At 40.6% G+C, this 15,189-nt stretch overlaps 2 protein-coding genes across 3 annotated transcripts; one reads left to right on the forward strand and one right to left on the reverse strand.

The window, feature by feature from the left end:
* The first annotated feature begins 142 nt into the window (after positions 1 to 142).
* LOC133414800 (epidermal growth factor receptor kinase substrate 8-like protein 1) lies at positions 143 to 9,941 on the forward strand. 2 transcript variants are annotated; one of them, XM_061700435.1, is made up of 14 exons: positions 143 to 233; positions 1,972 to 2,089; positions 2,185 to 2,243; positions 2,321 to 2,453; positions 3,312 to 3,400; positions 3,491 to 3,565; positions 3,639 to 3,787; positions 3,863 to 4,048; positions 5,309 to 5,417; positions 5,527 to 5,649; positions 5,738 to 5,885; positions 7,634 to 7,802; positions 8,055 to 8,187; positions 9,491 to 9,941. In XM_061700435.1, the coding sequence occupies exons 2-14, from the start codon at positions 1,972 to 1,974 to the stop codon at positions 9,560 to 9,562; spliced, it is 1,563 nt and encodes a 520-aa protein (XP_061556419.1). In that variant the 5' UTR covers positions 143 to 233; the 3' UTR covers positions 9,563 to 9,941. The 2 variants fall into 2 exon arrangements, with proteins under 2 accessions (XP_061556419.1, XP_061556420.1); XM_061700436.1 differs by lacking the exon at positions 143 to 233 and having other exon boundaries at positions 3,723 to 3,787.
* Positions 9,942 to 10,652: 711 nt separating this feature from the next.
* On the reverse strand, positions 10,653 to 13,815 carry nme4 (NME/NM23 nucleoside diphosphate kinase 4). The gene is made up of 5 exons (XM_061700937.1): positions 13,698 to 13,815; positions 12,047 to 12,177; positions 11,850 to 11,951; positions 10,862 to 10,974; positions 10,653 to 10,773 (listed from the first exon to the last, which is right to left on the reverse strand). The coding sequence occupies exons 1-5, from the start codon at positions 13,813 to 13,815 to the stop codon at positions 10,653 to 10,655; spliced, it is 585 nt and encodes a 194-aa protein (XP_061556921.1).
* Positions 13,816 to 15,189: the final 1,374 nt, after the last annotated feature.

Genomic DNA, 15,189 nt, shown 5'->3' on the forward strand with positions numbered 1-15,189 from the left:
CTACGATGTGGCCCGTGACAAAAATTTGTTTGACACCCCTGCCTTAAGAAGTGGTAATCAAGAATTGAGGCACGAGGAGGAGTGAAAGCGGCACACATTAAAGTCTGACTCGTTTTTCCCGTTTCTGCATTTCTCGAGTAGGTGGGACGTGCTCGTGTAAACAGCTCAGCTCAGTGAGCACACAACGATTGTCCTGTGTTGCTTGGACTTAAACACTCAGACCACAACAAAAGGTACAGTAATGCATCAATAATGTCAATGCCAATTGTTTGCAAATAACGCGTGTTTGTGTGTGTGCATGTGTGTGTGTGTGTGTGTGTGTGTGGAGGGGTGGGGGTGGGGGGGTCTAATTGTGATGAGTTAGGCTGACTCAAATGTTGCCAGATTGACTTTCACCATTAGAATATGTGTGATGAATCGCTTTGACTAATCATCCTGTGCACTTTAAGGGAAATGATTCTGCTTAATTTTGTAAGGAAATCAGCATGAGGACCAGGATTTGATGGCAAGACCCTTCATTCTCTCATGTTGCACTAAAAAAAAATGTTGTGGAAGTTTCGGGAGAATTGTGTCATCCACATACCATTCAGCCCGTGTCGGTGGTTTTTCCTGTAGCGTGTAGCTGTCACTTCCGAGCATGCAGACATGAAAGCATGCTCACTAAATTCTCAGCAGTTTTCCACGTTGCCTCAGCAGCGTCATAATATAATAAGGAAACCTTTCATTGTATCATTTGATGTTATTTTGGGTGTGCAGGGTTTTAAAGACTTGGAAACTAACAACCTTTTACTTTTCCAAGTATCTGTACACTACTTTAGTTTTTTTTTTGGTGGTGACTTTTTACTTTTACTTCCTACATTTTTACACGTTTTTTTTCAACTTCTGCGATGTTGACTCGATGTTAAAAAAAAAAAAAAAAAAGACTTAATCAGAGAGAAATAAAGTAAACCCTGGTTGAGATCTTGATTGATTGCGATCTTTGGAATAAAAAGAGGACAGCAGTGACAACGAGGAATGTGAACCAGGGCGCATTAACGTCAACAGCAACAGACTCAGAGAAGCAAGACATTGAACATCCGTGGCCTTATTGAACAGAATTGTTTCATTTTGTCGATTCAGTCTAATCTGTAGAAACACATACAAGTGTATTTTTTTTCAGCTGTTATCTTTAGCTAATTTTAGCATTTTTTGTTACTCAATTCACAATGTAAGCGAAGCTCTGGGAACAGGTTTTCATAGCATGAAAGTGGAGCCAATTGCAGCTCTCTCTCGAATAACATGCGACAAGTAACAAGATTTTGTTTACCCTTCTCGATGAAAGTACTACGTAACTTTATGTGTGCACAGAAGTTTTTGTTGTTGTTGAGCCAAGTTATCAAAATGGGGATGGTATACTTTATACTTTCCACTTTTGCTCTAAGTACATTTCAGAGCCTGAACTGTTTTACTTTACAGGAGTTAAATCAGTACTTCGACTTCTTTTCTTTTTTTTAAATATCTGTGCATACGTCTACTTAAAGGAGAAGTCATATTTGTTAAAATGGGGATTATGAATTGACGATTGTGCATAATAAATATGATCTGTGAAAAAAAAAAGATTTCTGCCCCATCTTGTGCCTCAAATGTAATATACACGAAACCACCGTGCCCAAAGAAAAACAACCAATCAGAGACATAAGGTGTGATTTATGAGGTGTCAATCATTTGTCGCGCACTCATGGGTTCACTCATTACGGGCACACCCCCGTGGTCTCGCAAGAAATAAAACTTCTAACCGATAACGTGAAGCATTACAGTAACACTCCAAGATGAATAGGGTGTTTTTCTAGGGTAACAAGGTAACAGGTCAGTGTGAAAAGTGATTTGTTTATTTAAATTTTATTGCAATCTCCTCCTTTAAATCCAGAGTGGGAGTACGTTTAACACCTCTGTTCATATAATAACATACTTATTCCTGATTTAACTTAACAGATGTCAGCAAAACCTCCTCCGCTGATTCCTCGAAAGCCTTCAGGTGTCCGAGGAATGCCCGTCCCAAAACACCAGCTTTCCTCTAGTGAGCTTCCAGAAAGCAATGATTCGGTCAAAGGTATCCTCCACTCATCTCATTGCCAGTATTCACAAATGTTTGGATTTTGTTTGTTTCAATGCTATTCAACTGACAAAAACGATAAATGTGCTCAGAGATTGACGCCAACATGGCATCAAACCCTCCATCTCAACTGAATGCAAAGAGAGAAGTGGTAATATATAATAGTATAATAATAGTGACAAAACGCATACTACAAGCCGATCTGACCTTTTGTCAAACCCTCACCAGGAGATTCTGAACTGCTGTTTCGACGACATCGAGCGATTCATGGTGCGTTTGCAGCAGGCGGCCGAGGCCCAGAGCATTCTAGATCAGAGGAAGAAAAGAAGCAGGGATAGCAAGAAGCAGAGCCAAGATGGCGGTAAGCACACATCTACCTGCTGCTGAATGAACGCTGGTGCTGTTGCTTTCATTACCAAATCCACTTCAGTCACCTGGAAAGCTAGAGACCAGGGGAATGGAAAGGATCATTTGTAATTTTCATTTGTATACATTCAGAATTATATGATTTCAGGTTTTGGCACGCATATCCAAAAAAAAGTGCAAAAGAAGGGTTATGAAACCGTCATAACATGACTCGTAATAGTTGGGGATTTCTGACTTTCATGTGAAATTTCAGGATGAACCTAAAATGCAATATAACTTACTGGCAAATTGAGTTTTTGAATGCATATGTCCAGCTCTTCAATTTTTCAGGACTTTTTGCAAAATTTGCTGTTCTCCAACATGGAGCTTAAAGGCAAAATTCTCTGACTGGACCAATACACTTCCAAGGATGTCCACCTTTATGTCTTTCTGTGACTCTTCCAGTCTCTGTGTATGTCTGTTGCAACCTGCTGATGACACTGTGACTCAGTGGCCACTTGAGAACTTCCTGTTTAAAGCCTCGCAATGGCGAGGTACTGTTGATCAATTTTGAGGTGTCGTCTTGGTTTCATGATGCCAAAATGTGAACAACACGATGAAGAGGACCAGGACATGTATTGGCGGTCGATTCATGGATCAAACACCTGCTGCAAATGTTGCCCTTCGGCTCCTTGTTAGAGAACAGAAAGTTGTTCAAAAAGTATTCAAACGTTGAACCGATGGACGTGCATTCAAAAGATTTGTGAGTAGTGTATATTATTCATGATTAGATTCGGGACTCATTGATTGTTTTAGTTTAAATCATTTGCATGTACCTGTCGGTATGAAGTCGTTCATAGTTGTACTTGTACAGATGACTTGATGACCATGAAAGCAGTTCCTCCGTCAGCCAAAGAATTTGTGGACCTCTTTCAGAAAATCAAGTACTCCTTCAATCTGCTGGTGAGAAGAGACAAGACATATTATATTACTCCATTTGTGGTTACTCCTCGAATTTTACACTCCTGTTACTTTATTTCCCGGTAACTTCAGGATCGTGTCAAGTCAGCCATAACAGAACCGAAGGCACCCGAGTTGCTGCATCACATCTTTTCGCCTCTCGGACTGGTGAATCAATCTTACGTTTTGGGATGACACTCTCTCTTACTGACCGATTCACCGACTGCCGCCTCTGTCCCAGATGGTGAAAACCACATGTGGGCCAGCATTGGGCGGGTCAGTGGTCAGTCCTGCACTGACCACTGGTGCTGTTTCGCTGCTTCAGGAGCATCTGACTGCAGAGGAAAAAGAGCTCTGGACCGAGTTAGGACCCAATTGGACTTCCCCCTGGTCTGTGTGTGTCTTTGTCTCCGTTTGCAAGTATGTGACACCACTCTAACAAGTCCAAATGACCACTTCCTCCAGTTCTCAGCTCGGTGTGTCGGTCCCTCCTTACTCGCCCGTCTTCCTGGATGGACGGCAGCCGCAGGCGTTCGACTCCTCTGGTTTGCCTTTGGAAGATCCTGTTGAGTCGCAGCACAACCAAGATGCATACATGCGGAGTAAACATGCAGCGGGAGGCGGAGAGCCCATTGAAGAGACCGATGAAGTGTGAGTCTAGATCAGGGGTGGGCAAAGTCTGGCCCGCTGGCCACATATCCCCCGCTACGTTCTTTAGTCCGCCCTCTAAGCATTTACATTATCAAGAGTAATATTGTAATATTACTCTTGATAAAACTGTAATATTGGTCAAGTTCATTTTATTTATATAGCACCAATTCACAACAGAAGTTCCCTCAATACACTTTTTGAGAGGATCAAGAACCACACTCCTACGAAAAACCGACTGAACCTCACATGAGCAAGCACTTGGAGGAGGAAGGAAGGGAAATTTTCCTGTAAGAAAGAAACCTCGACCAGAAACCAGTTTCTGTGTGACGACCGTCTGCCTCGCCCGATTGGTTTGAAATGGAGAGACAGAGAAGAGGGACAGAGGGTAGAACGAGAGAGAAAACAGGATAGAAGGGTTGCTCAGCCAAAAGGGAGGGGCGAGAGAATAACAAATTTGTTGCATTAATTCACTAAAATTGGTAAGTTAAAATGTATACTTTTTCATTCATTTGCATAATTATTTGATGTATTTATTTGAAATAACATATGTTTTAGTTTTAAATGTACATACATGTTCAACAATGGCTTTTATTTTGCTAGATAATTGGTTAATTAGAATTATATTCATTCTAAATATTTAAATGATTACATGATAATTAATTATCATTTTAAAAACTTTTTTTTTTTTTTTTACATACTATTTAACACGTTTTGAACTTTTGTTTTTTTTCTTTAACCACATCTACGAATGACCTGGCCTATCTGTCAATTTTAAAAACCAAATGTGTCCACAAAACTTTGCCCAGCCCAGCGTAGCTGTTGGAGAGAGTGTTTGGTAACAGTATGAAAACGAGCTCACCCTAAGGCCAATCTCTTAACAGAAAAAGAGAGAAAGATCCGGACCTGTGTCGCAAACACACCGATTCTAATATTTCATCTTTGGTCCATGCAACACCCTACCACTAACTTTCAGGAAAATGAAATAAGTAGTATTTGCATGATCCTGCTGATACACAATTGAAGATGCAGACATCAGAAACAAGCTTAAGGCATCTGGTCCGGTAGAACCTGAAGAAGATTTACAATTTCCAGTCAAAGGTATTCATCAAATTATTGAACTCAAAATCCATGCAGGCTATGGATAAATTTGGGCTTATTTGTACAATTGTGAGTTGATAAACTATTGTTGAGAATATATGACCAGACGATAGATGAAAGAACCTGCATACTGACCTGCTGTCACTGTAAATATAATTCCAGAGAGGGAAATGGACTTCCACCACCGGGGGAGAGACATTACTGCTGCAGTTATGACTTTGTTGCAAGAAACAGTAGTGAGCTCTCGGTATTGCAAGGAGAAACACTGGAGGTACGAAAACACAACTTGAGAATTCGATGTGTCTATCTGTACCTTTAGAATAGAAGGACTCTTGAAATATGATTTATAACTTGTCTAATTTGCATCTTATCTGCTTCAGGTCATCCAGTCATCGAAGAGATGGTGGAAGTGTCGCAATCGCTTTGATCAGATAGGATTCGTTCCATATAATATCTTGGAACCGCTGTCAGCTCTAAATAACACTTGTGGGGAAAACCCAATGGTGCGTGCCCAATGTAGCTTCTGTTTGTTTCAATTCTGGAAAAGTTCCTTGCAACATACCTTATTGCTGCTTCTTTTGTGCATTGCAGATGTCACCCATTTCCCCTTCCTCAACCTTCTTTCCCTACGCTCCGCTGAGCCCAGTCGGCACTTGTCCGACATCGACGAGTCCAACTGTACGACCTCAAAGCATAGTTTTACCATCCACAACAATAGATGGAGACAATGGTGATCGAGGTAACACCTTCAGTCAAGGAGTCACTGGCAATAGCGGTACATTCGCCTGACATAGGCACAGGCAGTAGCAGTCTTTAAAAACAATAATATACTATTATACAGTAGTATATACAGTCATTACAGTGGTGCCTTGAGATTCAACTTACAAGTTTTCCAAGATATTATATTATAGATACACTTCCTGGCTACTGTTGAGTTGCCCCTGAGCCAGCCACCACCTCCACCCACCCAGCTCAGGAGATGCAGCACTGTTTGCACGCTGACATCTGCTCCTTGCACAGGTGCATTCATCCTGTTGAGCGGTGAACGCAGTCAAACTGACCTGCCGTGATAATATACTTTGTAGGGATACACCATCATCGGCTGGACTGAGTCTCACCGCAGATATTTGACATTTTGATGCATACTGTAATGGCATCTGCTTTTTTTTTTTTTTTTTTTTAACCCGACGGCAGATAAGAGATCAATATGAAACTGGGTAAACTTCAGGGAACAATTTATCCATCCATCCATTTTCTGAGCCGCTTCTCCTCACTCGGGTCGCGGGCGTGCTGGAGCCTATCCCAGCCATCATCAGGCAGGAGGCGGGGTACACCCTCAACTGGTTGCCAGCCAATCGCAGGGCACAAACAAACAAACATTCACACCTACGGGCAATTTAGAGTCTCCAATTCACGCATGTTTTTGGGATGTGGGAGGAAACCGGAGTGCCCGGAGAAAACCCACGCAGGCACGGGGAGAACATGCAAACTCCACACAGGCGGGGACGGGGATTGAACCCGCTGTCCTCAGAATTGTGAGGCAGACGCTCTAACCAGTCGTCCACTGTGCCGGGGGAACTATTTATTTATTTATTTACTGTATTTAAATTAAGTTAGTCACTGATGGTGTAGTGGTACACTCGCCTGACTTTGGTGCAGGCAGCGTGGGTTCAGTTCCCACTCAGTGACGGTGTGAAAGTGAGTGCGAATGGTTGTCCGTGTCTATATGTGCCCTGCGACTGACTGGCGACCAGTTCAGGGTGTAGTCCGCCTTTCGCCCGAAGTCAGCTGGGATAGGCTCCAGCGCCCCGCGACCCTAACCAGGATAAGCGGTGTTGAAAATGGATGGAAATGGATGGCTAAATTAAGTTAAAATGGAGTTACTTAGTTAACCTTATGAGAGATGCTGCTGACCGTGGGAAATCCCTGCACTTTTTGTTTTTGTTTTTACTTAAAACAAAGACAAGTGAAGGCCAACATTTTTAGTTATATCGATTTTTTTTTTCTATAGAAAACTTTAGGGATCTGTTTATTTGTTTAATTTTTCATTTAACTTTATAAGACATGCTGCTGAGCCTGGGAGCTCCCTGCATTTTGTTTTTGTTAGAATTTAAAAAAAAAGATGTCTATTGTCTTATATTAAAAGAAAAACTAACATGTTGCAAATCAAAGCTGTTTATTAAACATATGCTTAAAGGCATTTAAGTGAAGTTTAATGTTATTCTTATTGACGTCAATAGTTTTCCTTTCACAGCAAATGAATATCAGCTCCAAATATCAGTTATCATCCTCCTTGAGTACTAATAATCGGTATCGGCCCTGAAAAAAAACCCCATTGGTCTATTTGTAGTTTTCTCCATTTTTCTATGAGCATTTGTCGCACTGAAGTACAGAAGGGCCCTGCAGGTCATACATGCCCACGCCGTACTTGTTTGTACTGTAGGTGCATGCACGTGATTTTGCAAATTGCTCTGTGTGTTTTTGCAGTACTGATAATGAATGACGAGCTTCTCCAACGAATGGCGCAGAAAAGAGTCCCCGGCAGCCGTCCTCCTCTCATGGCGTCCCGCTCCGTGGAAACGACTCTTCCCTTGAACTATCACTCCCCACCGACTGAGGTGGAGGCCTGGCTCGTGGCAAAGGGCTTCAGTCAGCAGTAAGTGGCCACTCACTCAGGACAGCTTTTACACTGCATTGGACCTCTTCTCCAGAGTGCAAAATAAACAAAATACTACCATTCGTAATGGATAATTCTTCTTTCCCTGACTTAAAGAGTACTACATTGCCCCCTAGTGTCAGAATTTAGTCTCAACAAAGACAACCTGAGCTGAGTTGAACATAAACAGCTGAGAAGAAAGGAATGGTAGGAAAGGGAGCAGAAACCGATTTCTCCTTCCTCTTCTGTTAGGACGGTCCAGAGTCTTGGCGTCTTAACCGGAGCGCAGCTTTTTTCCCTGAATAAAAGGGAGCTCTGTGAAGTGTCTCGAGAGGAAGGGGGCAGAGTGTACAGTCATATTATGATGCAGAAGGCCATTCTCGAGGTTAGTGCATTTGTTATTAGGGATAATGTCTGTGTGTATGTCTGCATATATATCTATTATATGGCTTTTATGGACACGTGTCTACCTATATTGTGACCATTGTGGAGATAAAGTTTCCTGTAAGGTCAAAATAAGTAAATTCATGGTTAGGTTGGACAAGTACAGTCCAAGCCTGGATACTCAGTTCACATCCGAGTTCTTTTGCGGTACCTCGACTTTGCGAGTGCCCCAACATTCGAGTTACCAGCCGTTGCTTGGCCATTTTTTTTTGCTTTGCGTTGCAAGCCAAATTTGAAAAAAAAAAAAACATAACGATGAAGGGACTGTAATGCCAGAGTCGCCAATGCACTTTCATTTATTGAACGGGACAGTCAAACACACAAATACAAAATGAGAATACTCGCGGGCAGCTGCTGTAGGCCACAACTCCCGCCCAGACGCTCCCACGCAAACTAAAAGACTCCAGCTCCTGACTTCTCACAAGGCCACGCCCCTTAAAGGCACACATCCAAAACATTCATTCATTCATTCATCTTCCGTTCCGCTTATCCTCACTGGGGTCGCGGGCGTGCTGGAGCCTATTTCAGCTATTTTCAGGCAGGGGGCGGGGTACACCCTGAACCGGTTGCCAGCGATTGGCTGGCAACCCTAAGTGCCCGCGACCCTAAGTGAGGAGAAGTGGCTCAGAAAATGGATGGATGGATGGATGGATGGATGGATCAAATGGCATTGGTGTTTTAGTGATGTAATAATTAAAACTACTAAGCTTCCAATTGTAATATTAAATGTGAGTACATTCATTTTTGTACATAGAGTGATGTCATGTTTATCCCGTTTCTTAATAAGGTGCTCAAAGAGGCACTTTGAAAATATAAGCATGTGTAGTTATGTTTAAAAATATAACTATAACTAATATAAGGCTAGCTTTGAACAATACATGTTCTTTATTGTTCTTAACGTCTGTAAACGTGAGTTGCGACTTAGCGACAAACGGAAAATGCAGTCCAAAGTTGTGTGTATATTTCTGTGTGTGCTCTGCAAATGTCCCATTTACCCACTAAATGAAAGGTTAGACAAGTAGCGGGGTTAAAGTCTTGTTAGTATCCTCCCGGGAACTTTGTGTGTGTGTGTGTGTCTACTAGTGCGTTCCTCTGTATGTTTACAAAGCCAGTTTGTTTGCCCAACCTTGACTCGTGTAATTTAGCCCAATTGTTACTGACCTACTTTCAGTGACATCTCTTTCAATTTAAAATCCAGAACAATTATTAAGATGTGCAACTATTCGCCGTCTTCCCTCCCTCAGGATGTGCTAAAGGTCTCCGAATTGGAGAAGGCGATGGAGAAGCAAAAGCTGAAGATTGGCACGATCGAATGAGATGGCGTACGGCGTATCAAGCGAACTCTATGCTTAGACAAGATGTTAATGTGAATCATTTATTTAGTCTTATGTACAGCGGGTCTGTCCGACCTGGTTTTGATCTACTTAAGTATTACTCTTCCTCATATGTGCAAGCAAAAGCAAAAAAAAAGTGGGAGTGTTACGAAAACAGACTGAGAACCCCATGAATGTGCATTCTGAAGACAAGCCAGCAGATTGTTGAGTTTTTACTGCAACGTGCCTTTTGTAACAGCTTTTAATTGCTAATAAACCCATTTTCTTGTCATTTATTAAAATTAGAATTGTGAATTATTGAAGATATGTGCATTTATGTACCAATTTCAACATTGCTGTAAGCATTTTAGCACAATGCAATCACAAGGACGCCATATAAAAAACTATAACCTGGCTGACTTTTAAAGCAATTATTTTTAAGTCACAACATTCATCAAAATATGAAAAACCTGAGTTATTTCAAGGCAGACATCATACAACAATTAATACATATATTTTACTCGAAGCACCAGCAAATCGTGCAATTGCAATTATTGAGATTACATTTAAGAAAATGTAATTTTAGTTCACAATGGACATATTAAAAGGTTTTCTGCCCTCTACTTGTTTGCTGATCTCACAAATCCCAAACTGATTTCAGGTAGGCAGATTTAGCTGAAGTGGAATTGAGTACAATTAAAAAAAAAAAAAACAGAAATGAGTTGATTCATAACTTTGCAGTGGTTAACATTAAATGGAAGGAGGTAATTCCTTCACTTTCTACACCCTGAGCTTTTAGCTACTGCTGGATTAAAGTGGAAATACGTAGTAAATTAGCAGTACAATGATTTTGATCAGGTAATTGTGGATCACAGAATATTTCTACCAAAGTCATTTCAGCAATAACACAAAAGGCAAATGCACTTGAGCTGATGTTAAATGATACAATCTCTACTATTTGCTTGTTGGAACAAAAGTTTCCTGAGGCAAATTATTATGGAAAATAAAGTACATCCTTTTCAGAAGAACTTTCAAAGAAGCAGCATCACCAACAACAAGAGAAGAGGTGGCATCACTTTACTCCTTTGGATCTTTACTCCTCGCAGGTTAATGTCTGGTCCCAGCAGTCCCACTTCACAAGCTCCTTTCCCTGGAACCACAGCTGAATCTCCCTTTGCGCTCCCTCCAGGGAATCACTGGCATGGACCACATTCCTTCACAGCATAAAACATGATCAATCCTCCACGGATTACAAGATTTAGTGAGGAAAACGTATGCGCAGATATGATTGCGATGCATTACCTGCTGACGTGAAGGCTGAAATCTCCTCGGACGGTGCCTGCTGGGGCCGCGGCAGGGTTGGTGGGTCCCACCATCGCACGCGATGACTGGACCACATTCTGCCCTTCCCACACCTGTAGTTAAGACCCAAATTATTCATACTTCAGAGGTAGTCACATTTGGAGTTAAAGTCCATTTGTATTTGCATAGGTATCCTTACAGCTAGAAATTATGTGGAAAAATACAAAGTTAAATATTTAGACAGCACTGTAGTTTGAGGTTTTTACACATTATGTATGCCATTAACAAAATATATCTAAGTACAAATACACATTTCAGTCATATTTCATATAAATCCATGATATTTTATGTATGAAAAGTTGGTTAGAAATATGGATGGGATAGAAGTTGAAAACTTGAAGGTCACTCAGTTGAGCTCAGAACTCTACGAAGGCCAAACAACCCTAATTTGGATTGGTGCCAAATTGTACTACGTTGCAGATACAGTATTAATCTCTCGTACACAGGTGTCAAACTGAAGACTCGGGGGCCAGATCTGGCCTGCCACATCATTTGATGTGGCCCGCGAAAGCAAATCATGTGCGTCGACTTAATGGTTTTTTTCGGGGGGGTTTTTTGGGCTAAAATACCAAAATTGTTTCCGGTTTTAATAATGTTGAGATATTACTTGTTTTTTTTGTTCACAAGCCCACTTTTAAAGAAAATTCATAGTTGAACAAACAATTATTTACTGGCCTTTGAGCTCAAAAGTTATTAGTTACTTCGTTAGTTAGTTATCCACCGATTTGTTGGGTATATACAAAAATATGAAACAATCATATACTGTATTTATATGGGTTCACAGTCAACGGCATTTCGAGGCATACCACAACGTAGCTTGGCCCATGACAAAAATGAGCTAGACAGCCCTGCTCGAATATTATGCATGCCTGCTTTCTGATATGAACATCCATTCATCATTTCAAAATGAATGTCACTGGGCTCTCACCATGACAACCACGGGCCCAGTGGTCATGTAGTCCACCAGACTGGGATAGAAGGGCTTCTGCGTCAGTTGGCAGTAGTGTTGAGACAGGAGCTCCTCGGACACCTTCTCAACACATTTAAGCCACATAAAAACTGTAGTGTTTTTTTTTTTTTTGGGCATAAAAACAATTTCACGTAAACCTGGAGTAGAATATGTACCTGCAGCATTTTCAGGCCCACCAGCTTGAAGCCCCTCTGCTCAAAGCGCCGGATGATCTGTCCCACGAGACGACGCTGGACGCCGTCAGGTTTGACAGCAATGAGGGTCCGCTCCTTCACATCTGGGACGCCTGCTTGTACATTACACAGGAAGTAGGTATAAACTTAACTTTTCTTTTTTTTTTTTTTTTTTTTAAAAACACATTTTCAGGGTTTTTTCCTTCCTGACCTCCTTTCCTCAGAGTTGTTTAAATTTTGAATCCTTACTTCCATTTTTTGGTCACTGAACCCTACGTTTTGCCTTCCTTCATTTCTTCCATCCTTCGGTCATGCCTGCCTTTTCTTCTTTCCATTCTGCCTTCCTTCCTCCCCTGCAATCTTCCTTTTTGCCTTCCTTTCTGTCCTTCCCTCAGACCTGCTTTTAATTTGACATCTTTCCTTCCCTTTGCTTAAAACTACTTTTCTGCTTTCCTTCCTTCAGTACCTGGACAATGTTACTTTAGTATCTACTTTGTTCTTAATTTATTAATTTATTTGCCATTACTCATGGTACTGGAAAAAAATAAAAAATAAAAAGCCAGTATACAGTACACTTTCTTTTGGTCAACTGCATATAAACATCTCTAAATAGAAGTAAAGCCAAAGAACTCTAGCAGCACTGAAACCTCTACTGTTCTTTTCTTGTGCGAAATTTGACCCGTTTTGACATTTCACGGCAATAAAAATACCCTAGATGTCATTCTTTCACCTTGAAATCATTTTTTCCCCCATAAAGTGACTCAAAATACACAAGAATGAAAATATTTTAAAACATTCTTTTGAACGGGTCCTACCAAGTTTGCGTACACTGCGGCGGTTCCAGGTCAAATTTGACATGTGAAGTGTGTGTAAAATCAAGGGAAATCTCACTAATGGTGGAATTCTCAAAACTGTACATGCCCTAAATGTGTGGGTTTTTATCTTCTTTGAACAATCACAATAACTGTCTGGTACTCCACCACTAACCTGCAATGTAACAAATATATACGCTCTCTTTTCGCAGAATCATTGATTAAGACTAATCATTAATCTATTGATGTCAGGCAGGCTATTAATAGTTTTGAAAAGTGGTTCATAACTTGATACAGACAATTATGAGGATATTCTTGGCGTGGGTCGAAATTGACCCAGAACATCCAATGTGTGCATTAAAAAAAAGAGAAGCATGTAAGGGTTAAAACACACTTTCAGTGTTTGGTTGTAGAGAAGAACAACTGTTCTCACTAACGGATGGCTGGCTGCATGCTGCCAATTATACATGTGACCCACGACAAGACCATCGCATACAAATTCAACAGAATTTTTGAGAGTACTTGACCTACCAGTTTACAATGTGAATGGCGCAGACGCGCGTCGTTTGGATTGGTGACGAACAGCGCGCGCAAAAGGTTTGGCACGATTGCGCGTAAAAGCGGCGCATTTAGCATCCTTCTCGTCATTCAAGACTCCGATATCCAGTGCGTGACTTTTTAAGTTTTCCAAGTGGACGTGGTCAAGCGGACGTGCACAAAAGCCCAACGCGAATTACAGCTTGCTAAGGTATAGCTGATTTATAAAGTGTTCAGTGCATTACAAATATTGTATGGAATCAAACGTGAAACAATCAACTTACTCGAGTTGCTCCTGAAGCCGGTCAGCCGCACAGCGGGGAAGCGAGGAATGAGATTTTTGGTGGTTTGCCTGTTCCACTGAGTGAATAGTGGGAGGAACATGACGCGCTGCAACAACATGGTCGTGTGTTCGAGTCTGCCGCCACGGACAGGCAGACCGCTTTGAGTTTGGACTCACGAGTCCCCAACACCAACCCCGCCTTGACCGTCTACAAACATGTTTAACTCCACTGGTGCCAGAAGCGAGGCTGCTGTTTGATAATTTGCTTATTTGTTGTGGGATAAAGTTGTTTTTTCCCCCCAGCAAGGTGGTCACAGACGGCAAGTGCAGAGTTTTAAGAGGTCAAAATTGCATTAATTGATAAAGATGAAGGTTTTCCTCGGGGAAATTTTTTTTGGATATAGATTTGGAAAACTGCATGTGGCATATACAGTACATTCGGTAAACTCGTAAAGAGTTGCAACAATTTATCGATTAATTAAGAAATAAAGCAAATACAATTTTTTATCAAATTAACTATTTTGATAACCGATTAAATCGTCCAAATCCTCGGAATTTCAGCCTAATGACATTAAATATTCTCAGGATTTCTGTAGTCCTCCATAAAAGCAGGCGGATTATCTTTTTGTTTTATCAAAATAAGACATTTGCAAACGTCTTTTACTATCATTTTTTCCAATTTTCTGACGTTAAATACCACACCAGTAACTGTACCCCGATAAATTTGTTTTTGCATTTCCTGCAGTCAATCTGAAATAATGCCTTTTTTTTTTTAATAGAGATGAAGTTTGTAAAAAAAAAAAAATAGATTTTATTAAAAAAAAACAAAAAACCTTACTTATTAAAATAGTTGCAGCCCTAAATGTAACAGTAAGTTAAATGGGCCATTCCAAAATTGGAGTACCATTTAGGCATTAAACGTTTGAAAAAGCAGACCATTTATTGGATTTTTGTTCCCAAGAAAAATGAGGAATAAACCTCATATAATTTAATTCATCCAGCTCAACCACCTATGGTGCACATTGTGATATTTTGTCACAGGCTGTAGAATATTGCTGAATAAACCCTTCACAATTAAATCAAATTATATTTTAAAAACTACTTGTAGTACTACAGTAATTATAGTAACAGGATTGAAAATTCAATGCTAATATTGAGTTTTGGTTCAAGAGTACACTTGCTGTGTTGGCTGCTATGCTAATCAGTCAAGAACAATCGCAGTTTTTTTTTTAATTGTATAAGCTACAGTTAAAAAAAATAAAAAATAAAGAAAAAAAAAAAAAAAAAAAAGTCTTACTGATGAGAGTAAGTATTACGTTGGTTAGCGTGACACTCCATCACACCTGAAACTATTGACACAATACGGAAAATAAACAGACTTACCGTAGGGCTACCCGTAGTCAGAGCAATCAGCTTGATTATGTCATATCTGCTGAGTAATTTGTCTCACTTTTTTCCCCTCTTCCTCTAGGTGGGGAAGATTTTTGTAACAG

Source organism: Phycodurus eques, chromosome 16 (genome assembly GCF_024500275.1).
Source record: "Phycodurus eques isolate BA_2022a chromosome 16, UOR_Pequ_1.1, whole genome shotgun sequence".
NCBI classification, from domain to species: domain Eukaryota; kingdom Metazoa; phylum Chordata; class Actinopteri; order Syngnathiformes; family Syngnathidae; genus Phycodurus; species Phycodurus eques.

Coding starts and splice junctions, on each gene's coding strand:
- LOC133414800 (XM_061700435.1), top strand. CDS start 1,972: ATGTCAGCAAAACCTCCTCCGCTGATTCCTCGAAAGCCTTCAGGTGTC. Junction 3,788..3,862: donor CCCAATTGGACTTCCCCCTG/GTCTGTGTGTGT, acceptor CACTTCCTCCAG/TTCTCAGCTCGGTGTGTCGG. Junction 5,418..5,526: donor TGCAAGGAGAAACACTGGAG/GTACGAAAACAC, acceptor TATCTGCTTCAG/GTCATCCAGTCATCGAAGAG.
- nme4 (XM_061700937.1), bottom strand. CDS start 13,815: ATGTTGTTGCAGCGCGTCATGTTCCTCCCACTATTCACTCAGTGGAAC. Junction 11,952..12,046: donor TGGGCCTGAAAATGCTGCAG/GTACATATTCTA, acceptor TGTGTTGAGAAG/GTGTCCGAGGAGCTCCTGTC. Junction 10,774..10,861: donor TTCAGCCTTCACGTCAGCAG/GTAATGCATCGC, acceptor TATGCTGTGAAG/GAATGTGGTCCATGCCAGTG.